Below are 13,722 nucleotides of genomic sequence, written 5' to 3' on the forward strand. Positions count from 1 at the left end.
AAACGTGCCTGCAGAAAATTAAGCGGGCATTTAAAGGGCCACTTGTCAGCGGTTTTAAGTGGCCCGTCCACTTTTACGGTTGGCGCATGGGCCAATTGGCCAGGTGGCCTTCACATTTTCACTACAAGCTACATCCAGGGAGGGATAAAATGGCCGGGGTTAAATAAAATAAAAGAAGACGTTTGAGGGATGATCCACTATGTGGGCTGTTGTCAGGTGCATGAATTTGCAGTATTGTCACAGTTTGCAGCAATTTATTGACCTCATTTCATTTTTAAATTACTGCAGCTCCCTGAGGCAGCTTCACAAAGACCATCAGCCCTCAGGGAGCGCCAGCCCACACCCTCCCTTCTCCCTGGCGCCCGTCCTCATCCCGCACTCATTTCACGCTGGCTGCCAGTTAATTGGTCAGCCAGCGTGAAATCGCGTTCGGGGACCAATCGCGGCCGGAAGTGCATGTCCAAGCGATCCCATCCGCGTCCACCGATCACGCATACCCAATGAGCATAAGATTCAGGCCAAGGTTTTGGATGAGAGATGCAGGGGAGGCTGTGAGGACAAACGTTTTACATACAGAGTGGTAATGACCAAGAACATGCTGCCTACAAGGGTGATGGAAGTGGAGATGATGAATGATTCCAGAAGGAAATTGGATGGGCATCTGAGGGAAGTAAACTTTCAGGGCTACAGGGGTAGGGGGGGTTAATGGGACTGACTGTATTGCTCTACAGAGAGCTAGCATAGACTCAGTGGGCTGAATAGCCTCATTCCATACCATAATGACTCGAAGACACCGTGGCCTTGATTTTCATGGAGGAATTGGGAAGGCCGAGTCAAAGAACTTCCCAATTTGGCAGATCCTTCACCTTTCAAAGGGCCCTTGCCCGTCATATTTTTGTTCCGGGGAGTTGGGTGGATGGCCGGGCTGGCAGGCTGGAATGGCTGCCTCAATTTTCTGGGACATCAGCCCAATTTTAATGACGAATGACAGGCCCTCAAACCCTCACCTCCACCCACTCCACATGCCACCTTCATGTCCCTATAATCTCCTTGCCCCCCACCCCCCCAACTCGGTGTATCCTCCATAGCCACTCACCCAATGTCCATTATGGGCAGACCTCAGGATACCTTTGAAATGGATTTTTAAAAAAACTATCTAATAGAGCTGTCATAGTCAAAGACACTTCATTCTGAAAAAAATGCTCTTATCCATAAAACCTGTTCAAAAAATATAAATTCCCTCAAGTATCTGTTATAATCTGTTATAAAAACAAACAAACATCCACTTACAACATCAAAGACAGATAATCCTTTAATAACATCTAAAAATTGTCAATCAAAATGTGAACACAGCCTTCCCCCACATTTAGATAAGCAGTTATGGACCATCTGAAATTCAGCCAAGTATTTAGAATAGCTCCAGCTATCAAAACAAATCCTGAGAAATGTCAACAATGGAGGCTATTGAAACTGAAACACCAGATAGCCTTTTTTTAAGCTGCAGATGCTGTTTCTTTTCCATTTCAAAGCACTTTGCCTGTTAATTAATGGAATGTCGCAGGTGTTTAGATATTTTTAATGTTCAACAGCAGGGCCATTTTCTTTTCAAAGTTCAAAAACTCTGAACATTTAAATCTCAATCCAAAACATGAAAGCAAAGTTTTGCAGCATACTTTCTACAGTTCTACAGTTTTGAATGCATTATGGCACTTTCTCCTTTGGAAAAAGTACTGTAACACATGCCGGTACCTGCACAATGGTGGTCAATGTAATGGTTAACTAACCTTTGCAGGACAGAGCCCTAGAATCAATCATGACAGTTAAAATACATCTAACTTACAATACAGCATCTAACTATTGAAACTGAAAGAACAATTTTTTTGTTGCATTGCAAAGCCTGTCAATGAAAGAATTCCAAAAGTGTGTGACTGTATTTTTTTGGCTCCCCAGTTCAGCTGGGTTCCCTTGCGATTCATGAACTCCTCTCAGGTGCCGTGAAACACATCTCTTACCAAAACGGGCCCTATTCCATGCAAATAGCTGGGGGTCCGAAATGTCCACCCTGACAATAGATTAGGATTGCTGTGACTGGGCTCGCTACCTGCATCCTGGGCTATAAAAATCCCACATGATGGAAATGGGGGCAGGAATCCTGGAAGCAGGTCCAGTATGTCACTTTTAAATCCCCCCCCCCCCATTCAAACATGGACTGAGGCATGAAAATCCGCGCCCACGACTCTATGAACGCAGCTATTTGTGCTATTTATATGAAAAGATCCAATTCAAATAAATAAAAACAAAATTCAATTTCCGGATCTGTTGCTATATGGAGATAGTGATTATGTGCTGAAACATTCACTTAATAATGGTCTTTGGAGACTATCTCTGAAGTGTTTCTTTTATGGGAGTGTTAAATATCCAATTGAATACTTGGCTGAGTGGAAGAATTTGTTTCTTGTACTTTGAACTTTATTAGTTATTGTATTTACTTTGCATTTTAGATCTGACCCAAATAAACCTGAACTTTCAATCTTTTGAATGCTATCAGTCAGTCACGGCACTAACTTTTGAAATACTTTAAATGCTACTGTTTGTTTATATGACGACACAGGAAGTTTCAGTAAAGTTTTGAACTGCAATGCTATCCTGATTAATTAGGGCTGTTTTCAATTTTTTAGGAAATTAGGCTAAACCTTCAAAGAAGCCACTTCCTGGTTTGCTCTTTGAAGAGGCATGGCCAATCCAAATGGTTTGCTTTAATTACTGGCTGCTTTAGTTCTGGTGGGCATAACAAGACATAGCAATTGTGAAAGCAATGCTTAGTTTAATTAACCACCAACCAAAGAAATCCATTATTTCTTACAGATATTGATGAATGCCAATCTAATCCTTGCCGCAATGGAGCCACGTGTATTGACGGTGCCAACTGTTTCAGTTGTATCTGCTTACCAAGCTATGGCGGTGCTCTGTGTGAACAAGGTAAGCTCAAAGATATATTAGCTAAACAATCTCATTGCTTGGAGTATTGAGCTGAAGTAAACAGACCAGAATTCATCACATCTGCCAAACTAATCCTATTTGCATTTCCAGTAGGGAGGTGATTAATAACAATATTATTATATCGCAATAATGGGGGAAACAACTGTTAAACGCTGCAAATTTAATTTTCATTTTCATTATGATGTTTTTACACCATGACATATTTTTAGCACAAATTACAACATCCTGCTTAAGTGCTTGGCAAGCAAGCAAAAACAGCCCACAAGATGCTTTGCAATGAAGAATATACCACTTTAAGCCTGAGGTAGATACACATCATTAAGTCAGCATCATTATTGTACAATGTGTGCCTTACATACAGCCTGATCACTGACCCTAAGAGTCTTAATTGAGTTTCTCCAATTGCTTAGTTGGTAAAGATAATATACCCATTGTGGGTCTGAATCATACATACCCAGAAGGCTCCAGGTTTGATTCCCAAGCTGTGCTGAATTAATTGATCTCAAGTGAATTTTGCTAGGGTTCTATAATTTCCTCAGCGCATCTGACTTGGAAGGAAAAGTAATCAGATTGGCGTCCTGCTCCTGATTGTTCTCAAGTGACATTTGCGGAAAGTGGATGGAACAATGGACCATGACCCTCTGAAAGCCATTAAAAATCCTGGAATTCTATAAGAGAAACCAAATTTGATTTATTCAGTCATGCAAAGCCAGTAATTCTAATCATAAATGGATGGAATCATGGAATGCCATTCTGAAAACATCAATTAAGATCCTGGAATCCAATTTGTCTCAGTCACTAGTTAACACCTTGGGACAATTTACTATGGTAAATATTTACCTCTGAATCAACACCACCAAAATACATAAGAGGAACTGGTCATTATATAAGAGGTAACATAATTGTTATGTTATGGAATTAGTAATCCAGAGGCTTGACAATTAATCTGGAGACATGAGTTAAAGCCCCACCACAGCAGCTGAGGAATTTAAATTCAATTAGTTAAATTAAATCTTGAATAAAATGTTAGCATCAGTAATGGTGACCATTGAAACTCCTGGATTGTCAGAAAAACTCATCTGCCAACTTAAACTTTCATTTCCCCCACCACTGGTGGTAGCAGTGTGCACCATATAGAAAATATACTGCAGGGACTTGCCAAACCTCCTTCGACCAGACCTTCTAAACTCACAAAGTCTAACGCTAGAAGGGCAAGGGCAGCATACAAATGGGAACACCACCACCTGCAAGTTCCCCTTGAAGCCACACACCATCCTGACTTGGAAATACATCACCATTCCTTCACTGTTGTTGCATCAAAATTCTGGAACTCCCTCCTTAACAGCACTGTGGGTACACCTACAACACATGGACTGCAGCGGTTCAAGATGGCAGCTCACTACCACTTTCTCAAGGACAATTAGGGATGGGAAACAAATGCCGGTCTTGCCAGTGACACAACCATGAAAGGATAAGAGAAAATATCCTATAGGGGAGGAAGTCTGCCATTCTTACCTGATTTGACTAATATGTGAATCCAGACTTAGAGCAATATGGTTTACTCTCTACCTTCTTAAATGGCCTAGCAAACCACACAGTTGAATAGGGGTGGGCCCTAAATACTGGCCTTGCCAGATACACCTACACCATGCGAATGAATAAAAAATAATCACATTTCTGTTTGTGGGAGCTTGCTGTGCACAAGTTAGCTCTATTGTTGTTAGTGATCTACCAGCTGTGATTTGCCCCCACAATCAAATTGCCTACTGATACTCACTGTCTAGGGTTACATTGGAAGAATATTCATTTGGATGAGACCTTTAATGATTGCCTATAAAACTTGTGGAAAAGTTAAGTCTAATGAATTACTTCTGAGGCCATGACATTTTATATTTGAATCTTAATGTTTCTACAATGTTGACTGAGATTGGAACACCACACTATAGTTAAGTCCCTGCATTCTTTGTTAGCTGCAGCTGTACTATTCAGCAATCTGTGAACTGTTACATGAACCAATGCCAAATTTGCAGGCAGTAGTTGAAATCATTCTTTCAGTGTAATTATGTGGTGGTGCCAACAGACATGTGGCAATGCAAAGTAAATGCTTATGCACAAAAATCCCCTCTAGTACTGGTATTAAAAAATGGTTATAGATTTGGACATAAAAATGTAAGAAATGAGCTGAACTATCCCACGTACAGCAGACAATACAATTCAGCTCAGCCAGAGTAAGTATGCAGCTGACACACTTACTGATAGTACATCAAATCTGCAGACAGGAAGTATGTTTTATTCTTGAAAAAAAAGTATAACTAAGTTGCTTGCTTTTGAGGAAAATCATCTGTGTGGGTTCATGATTTTGAACGCTCGAGTTCTGAATTGTTTGCTGCACATTCACTACCACGCATGTTTTTAAAATGACAATTTTCCACGGCCGGGATTTTCTGCTCCCAACTGGGGTGGGCGTCATGGCGGGCGCAATCGGAAAATCTCGCGAGAAGGTTGGAGGCACGATTTCCGAAGACATAAAAGCTGTCTTCAGAGGGTTAAATATTCTGTTAATCTGGTGAAACCATAGCTACAATGATACACCAGGTTTTCCATTTTCCCATAGATAGCCTCTGGGAGGGGAGGCAAATCTAGTCAGGGAAGGATCCTTTGCTGCATTGCATAAGTGTGCTTCTTATGACTTGCTTCTTGTGACCTTAATGGTATCTACGGAAATAAAATAACATCTGAATGCCTATATACATGTTTTATATTTATCAGATAATCTGTACTTCCTGATCCATTTTTTAAAGCAACTTCTCACCTGAGAGGTTTCTGTTTTCTCAGCAGTAAATCAGGCATGAGACTATAAACTCTATTTATATTGCCTGCAGCCTTGGGATGTAAAATAATTCAGACGTTAGGACCCAGCAGAACTTTCTGGGCAAAGCATTACATGCCAGATTTCCACCACATCAGACAAAAATGTATTTCAAAGCACAGACATAGCTGTCTGGTGTGAGGATACGACCACAGGAGTAGAAGTCATCACAAAGTACAACTGAGTCTATACCTCAATGCCACATAGATTGTGATAAATGACCTTTGGAGGTTATGGTTCAGGGGGAATGTAGGTTTCCAAATTTGAATTGTGTCTGTAGATGCTTATCGAGGAAATACATGCTAAATCTGTTAGTCACATGTAATTTAGAATTATAGGAGTTGTATAAATATGGTAGAAGTCCTTTTATGGCAGTGTTGTGTAAAGGCATTAGCCTAATATGTTGGTTCACTTACCTTAAAGGAGAAGATAACTCTGTGAGTTAGCAGTTTGCTAATAATATTAAGCACTCTACCTGCAGCTCACAACCATGTGTTTAATTTTTTAAACAGTTTTTTGGTAAAATCATTAATATCATACTTCAAAATATGTTGCTGATACGTCACCTCTGGTGTTCCCCAAGAGTCAATCTTTGGCCTCCTTCTATTTCTCATCTACATGCTGCCCCTTGCACAGTGTTAGTTTTCACACATATGCTGGTGACATCCAGCTCAACGACACCACCACCTCTCTCAACTCCTCCATTGTCGCTAAATTAGCAAACTGCTTTTCTGACATGTGGTACTGGATGAGCAGAAAGCAATTAAATACTGGGAAGAATGAAAGCATTGCTTTAGGTCCCTGTTCCAAACTCTCTTCTCTAACCACCGACTCTATTCCTTTATCTGGCAACAGTCAGGAATTAAGCCAGTCATTTTTTTATTCATATACGGGATGTGGGTGTTGCTGACTAGGTCAGCATTTATTGCCCATCCTTTGTTGCCCTTGAGAAGGTGGTGCTGAGTTGCCTTCTTGAAAGCTGCAGCCCCTGTGGTGTAGGTACGCCCACAGTGCTGTTAGGGAGGGATCTCCAGGATTTTGACCCAGCGACAGCGAAGGAACAGCGATATATTTCCAAGTTAGACTGGTGAGTGACTTGGAGGGGAACTTCCAGGTGATGGCGTTCCATCTGCTGTCCTTGCCCTTCTAGATGCTAGTGGTCATGGGTTTGAAAGGTGCTGCCTAAGGAGCCTTGGTGAGTTTCTACAGTGTATCTTGTAGATGGTACACACTGCTGCCACTGTTCGCTGGTGGTGGAGGGAGTGGATGTTTGTGGAAGGGGTGCCAATCAAGCAGGCCGCTTTGTCCTGGATGGCGTCAAGCTTCTTGACTGTTTTTGGAGCTGCACTCATCCAGGCAAGTGGGGAGTACTCCATCCCACTCCTGACTTGTGCCTTGTAGATGGTAGACAGGCTTTGGGGAGTCAGGAGGTGAGTTACTTGTCGCACGATTCCTAGCTTCTGATCTGCTCTTGCAGCCACAGTATTTATATGGCTAGACCATTTCAGTTCCTGGTCAATGGTAACCCCCGGGATGTTGATGGTGGGCGATTCAGCGATCGTAATGCCATTGAATATCATGGGGCAATGGTTAGATTCTCCCTTGTTGGAGATGGTCATTTCCTGGCAGTTGTGTGGCGTGAATATAACTTGCCACTTGTCAGCCCAAGCCTAGATCTTGCAGCATTTGGACATGGACTGCATCAATATCTGAGGAGTCGCGAATGGTTTTGAACATTGTGCAATCATCAGTGAACATCCCCACTTCTCACCTTATGATGGAGGGAAGGTCAGTGGCGAAGCAGCTAAAGACGGTTGGGCCTAGGACTCTACCCTAAGCAACTCCTGTAGCGATGTCCTGGAACAGAGATGACTGGCCTCCAATAACCACAACTATCTTTCTGTGTGCTAGGTATGACTCCAATCAACAGTGAATTTTCCCCCTGATTCCCATTGACTGCAGTTTTGCTACGGCTCCTTGATGCTACACTCGGTCAAATGCTGCCTTGGTGTCAAGGGCAGTCACTCTCACCTCACCTCGGGAGTTCAGCTCTTTTGTCCATGCTTGAACCAAGGCTGTAATGAGGTCAGGAGCTGAGTTATCATGGCAGAACCCAAACTTAGCGTCAATGAGCAGGTTATTGCTAAGCAAGTGCTGCTTGATAGCACAGTTGATGACCCCTTCCAGGACATACTTGGGCAATTTACCACATAGCCGGGTAAATACCTGTGTTGTAGCTGTACTGGAACAGCGTGGCTAGAGGTGCGGAAAGTTCAAGAGCTCAAGTCTTCATTACTATTGCTGGAATATGGTCTGGGCCCATAGTCTATGCAGTATCCAGTGCCTTCAGCTGTTTCTTGATTCCCGTGGAGTGAATCGAATTGACTGAAGACTGGCAGCTGTGATGCTGGGGACCTCTGGAGGAGGCCGAGTTTGATCATCCACTTGGCACTTCTGGCTGAAGATTGTTGCAAATGCTTCAGCCTTATCTTTTGCACTGATGTGCTGGGCTCCCCCACCATTGAAGATGGCGATATTTGTGGAGCCTCCTCCTCCAGTGAGATGTTTAATTGTCCACCGCCATTCACGACTGGATGTGGCAGGACTACAGAGCTTAGATCTGATCAGTTGGTTGTGAATTGCTTAGCTTTGCCTATCACTTGCTGCTTATGCTGTTTGGCACACAAGTAGTCCTATGTTATAGCTTCACCAGGTTGGCACTTCAATTTTAGGTATGCCTGGTGCTGCTCCTGGCATGCCCTCCCGTGCTCTTCATTGAACCAGGGTTGATCTCCTGGCTTAGTGGTAATGGTAGAGTGGGGGATATGCCAGGCCATGAGATTACAGATTGTGGTTGAGTACAATTCTACTGCTGCTGATGGCCCACAGTGCCTCATCGATGTCCAGTTGCTAGATATGTTCAAAATCTATTTCATTTAGCATGGTGGTAGTGCCACACAACACGATGGATGGTATCCTCAATGTGAAGGCAGGATTTTGTCTCCACAAGGACTGTGCGGTGGTCAGTCCTACCAATACTCTCAAGGGTAGATGCATCTGCATTGGGCAGGTTGGTGAGGATGAGGTCAAGTATGTTTTTCCCTCTTGTTGGTTCCCTCACCACCTGCTGCAGGCCCAGTCTAGCGGCTATGTCATTTAGGACTCAGCCAGTTCGGTCAGTAGTGGTGCTACCAAGCCATTCTTGGTGATGGACATTGTAGCCCCTCACCCAGAGAACATTCTGCGTCCTTGCCACCCTCAGTGCTTTCTCCAAGTGGTGTTCAACATGGAGAAGCACTGATTCATCTGAGGGGGTGCGGTATGTGGTAATCAGCAGGAGGTTTCCTTGCCCATGTTTGACCTGATGTCATGAGACTTTATGGGGGTCACAATCAATGTTGAGGACTCCCAGGGCAACTCCCTCCTGACAGTATACCACTGTGCCACCACCTCTGCTGGGTCTGTTCTGCCAGTAGGACAGCACATACCCAGGGATGTTGATGGTGGTGTCTTGGACATGATCTGTAAGGTATGATTCCGTGAGGATGACTATGTCAGGCTGTTGCTTGGCTGGTCTGTGAGACAGCTCTCCCAATTTTGGCACAAGTCCCCAGATGTTAGTAAGGAGGAATTTGCAGGGTCGACAGGGCTGGTTTTGCTGTTGTCGTTTGCAGTGCCTTGATCGGTGCCGTGTGGTCCATTTGGTTTTATTCTTTTTTATTGACTTTGTAGCAGTTTGATACAACTGAGTAGCTTGCTAGGCCATTTTGGAGCTCATTTAAGAGTCAACCATATTGCTGTCGATCTGGAGTCACGTGTAGGCCAGACCAGGTGAGGATGACAGACTTCCTTCCCTAAAGGGCATTAGTGAACCATCTGGGTTTTTATGACAATCGACAATGGTTCCACGGTCATCGTTAGACTTTTAATTCCAGATTTTTATTGAATTCAAATTCCACCATCTGCTGTGGTGGGATTCCAACCTGGGTTCCCAGAGCATTACCTTGGCTCTCTGGATTACTAGTCCAGTGCTCACAACCTTGGCGTCGCATTTGATCCTGAGATCTCATGTTCATGCCATCTCCAAAACATCGCATGACTTCACCCCAGTCTCATCTTATCGGCTCCTGAAGCCCTCACCCTTGTCTTCATTACCCCTGGACTTGACTATTCTAACGCACTCCTGGCTAGTTTCCCACATTCTACCCTCCATAATCTTGAAGTCATCCAAAACTCTGCTGCCCGTGTCTTAACTTGCAGCAAGCCCTGTTCCCCTGTCAGTCCTGTGCTCACCAACCTCCATTCGCTCCTCGTCAAGCGACAGCTTGATTTTGAAATTCTCATCTTCAAATCCCTCCATGGCCTCACACCCTCCTTGTCTTTGTAATCTCCTCCAACCCCATAACCCTCTCAGATATCCATGCTCCTTTAAGTATGGCCACTTAGGCATTCCCAATCCTCCTAATTACTCCACAAGAGCAAAATACTGCTCATGCTGGAAATCTGAAATAAGAACAAAAAATACTGGAAAAACTCAGCAGGTCTGGCAGCATCTATGGAGAAAGGTTGTGGCCTTTCATCAGAACTGAAGAAAGATAGAAATGTAAGAGTTTTTAAGCCAGTGAAAGGGGGAGGGGGCAGGAAGAACAGAAGAGAAAGTCTGTGATAGGGTGGAGGCCAAGGGAGATTAAATAACAAAGGAATTCACAATGCAGCAGCCAAAGAGAGTGGTAATGAATATAGTAAAGAAACAAATTGTGTCCAATTGTAGCATGATTGTTACATGAAAATCATCTGAATGCAACATGAAGGGATAAAGAAAGAAACCAGACAAGATCCGACCCAGCTAAACAAAGAAAGCAAAGAAAAAACACATAGAACAAGATGGAGGCAGAGGTTATTTGAGGTTGTTGAACTCTTCCATTTCTATCTTTCTTCAGTTCTAATGAAAGGCCATGGACTGTTTCTCGCCACACATAAATGCTCCACCATTAGTGGTCATGAAGTTACCTAGGCCTCAAGCTCTGAAATTATCTGCCTACACCTCTCCATCTCGCTTTAAGTCAATTCTCAAAACCTACCTCCTTGACCAAGCTTTTGAACATCTGACCTAACATCTGCTTATGTGGCTCGGTGTCACACTTTGTTTTATAATGTTCCTGTGAAATGCCTTGGGATGTTATATTACATTAAACACTGGCCTGAATTTTCGTCATTACGGAAGGACGTAGGCCTTAGCCAAACTGGTGCAGGAGCCTCGATTCCAAAGGTCCCCCATCCAAACCTGGCACTCAACATTTTCACTGGGGAGGTGTTGTGGAATTGGGGCGGGTCATAATTCATACAAGCATGCTTCGCGGAGGCAGCTGCACAGTTAAAAACGCAGCTGCTTTCAGTTAAATGCGATTTGTGAAACATGACTCGTGAGCTTTAGACATGTGTGGAGAAGGTCTGAGCTTAGTGGAGTTCTTTGGAGAAGTGAGGTACCCTTTTGGAGAGCTTTAAAAAGTTTCACCAAGTGCCCCAGAGTTTCCTCAAATTATATCATAGCTGTGTGGCCGACACACAGGGGAGTTGGAGGGTAGGGCCTATGGCTAAGGAAGGCCAGGTATTTTTGCCCCTCATGACTTGGGCACCCAGATGGAAGGAAGGAGAGTATGCCAGAGGAGGCAAGACTGCACATTGTGGCAAAGAGGCTGCAACATGGAGATGCCACCTTCACACATTCGCGCCATAGAGGAACATGAATGCGAGCAACATGAGGCCATAGGATGGGGATCAGGTGAGGAGTTAGAGGAAGCACAGCCAGGGAGGAGGAGGAGAACAACGACAACCAGGTTTTACCCAGCGGTAAGGGTTTACCGACTATGGAAGTCATATCTCAATATGACTGAGAATTAATGGAGAAGGCGGCTCAGATTAACCTGGGAATTGATCACCTTTGTATATGACATAGTCCAGAAAGATCTCAAACCACAGTCTGTCAATCCTCATGCCCTGCCAGTGGCTCTCAAGGTTACCGTGGCTCTCAGATTTTTACGTAACTGGCTCTTTCCAGGGCTCAGCAGGAGACTGCTCTGCAGCATCTCACAGTCAGCCACACACACCTGCATCAAGGCCATCATTGATGCCCTCTTTTCCTGGGCAGGGGAGTCCATGGATGCGAAGTGGTGGATGTGGTGTCTCAGACACAGAGGGCCATAGGGTTTGCAGAATTAGCAGGGGTTTCCCTCAGGTGCAGGGGGCTATCGACTGCACCCACATTGCCATAAGGGCACCAACTTATCAACCTGATACTTTCATGAACAGGAAATCGTTCCACTCATTGAATGTGCAGATCATGTGTGACCACACGAAGGCTCTCCTCCACATCTGTGCAAGGTAACCTGGAAGCTGTCACGACTCATTCATCCTGAGGAATTTACAGCTTTCTCAAACACCCACACAGGCCCGTGGTTGATTTCTGGGGGATGAGGGGCACCCCTTAAGGAGATGGCTGATGGTCCCCTTATTAGGCAACCACAAACTGAGCCCATATGGCACTATAACAACAGCCACATGGTGACCCATGTTACAACAGAGCAGACCATTGACAGTCTGAAAATGTGCTTCAGGTGCCTTGATTGTTCCAGTGGAGCTCGACGGTATTCCCCTGCAAGCGTCTCTTGGTTAGTTGTGCTGTGCTGCATGCTACACAACATGGCGCAGAGGAGGGGCCTACAACTAGAGAGGGCAGAAGCCGGGCCAATAGCTACATCATCTGAGCAGGAGCACTATGAGGAAGATGAGGAGCAGGGGCAGGAGGCTCCTGTCCAGGCTCATGGATCTGACAAGGATGAGGAGGAAGAGGGCGGAAATGGGAGCCCACCTGAGGGTCAGGCCCATGTAGCCATGGCTGATTTGTTGCAGGAGGGCATCATTGCCAGAAGCCTGCTAATCCAGAATAGATTCACCTAAGCTCCTGACAGCTCACAATTCATAACAGCCAGTATCTGGTGAGCAGCTTCCACATAATAAACCTTTCACATGGAAGCCACATATGCTCAGGCAAATGCCCATCCCCAACAAGAGAGAACTCCAACAGCATATACTGAAAGCCAGTGCCATTACCATGGATAAAACCATGACCATTATAATCATTGGGCTCAACATGATGTACAAGTGCACCTTTAAAATTCCTTCACAACCTGGACCTTGCACATATCTGTTAGGACCTGCCAATGAGGCGGCCAAGGTGCCACCTTGTGCCAACTCAAACCATGCCTACTATGCCAGCAGGAAGCAAGACTTCACACCCCAGATCTACAAATATGATTGTATGTGCTAACAGTACTGCAGCCAATGCACATTTGCACAGTGAGACTGTGTTACATCACCTACTTTAATTACCCTCCACATTAGCCATCCAGCACAGGCATCCAATTTCAATAATGTGTGAGATCGGCAACATGCAATGCTACCAGAAACTTCAGCCCCCTTAGAATCCACAGCCTCTACCACCTGGAAGGCAAAGGCTTCTAAAGTAGTGGCGAGACCAAACTAACATGCTTCCCTGGAGCATATATGGCATTTTATCATGAGGAACATCCACTTAAGTAACTGTGTGATACTCAATTACAGATGACGGCCTTTGACATAACACTCATGTTTGAAATGAACTTGATGAACTCCATCTGATCTTTGACTCTGACCATTGATCCTCCCATGAATTCAATCATTGATGAACAAGAAATGCTGCAAGGAACAACCCTTGCTGTGCCAGTACCTTATGTGAAGGTCTGGAGAAGGAATCAGCCTTGCACTGCCAGTCATGCATGGGCAGACCCTTGATCTTGATGGCGTCAATGCGACAC

General features: G+C 44.4%; 1 protein-coding gene across 7 annotated transcripts in view; it reads left to right on the forward strand.

The window, feature by feature from the left end:
- LOC144694351 (versican core protein-like) overlaps nucleotides 1–13,722 on the forward strand; it is a 234,779-nt gene that overhangs the window by 169,062 nt on the left and 51,995 nt on the right. For all 7 annotated transcript variants that reach the window (XM_078564656.1, XM_078564648.1, XM_078564664.1 and 4 more), the window contains one exon: nucleotides 2,866–2,979. In XM_078564656.1, coding sequence (XP_078420782.1) covers nucleotides 2,866–2,979 — 114 coding nt within the window. The remainder of the gene's footprint in view (nucleotides 1–2,865; nucleotides 2,980–13,722) is intronic.

Source organism: Cetorhinus maximus, chromosome 2 (assembly GCF_964194155.1).
Source record: "Cetorhinus maximus chromosome 2, sCetMax3.hap1.1, whole genome shotgun sequence".
Lineage (NCBI taxonomy): Eukaryota > Metazoa > Chordata > Chondrichthyes > Lamniformes > Cetorhinidae > Cetorhinus > Cetorhinus maximus.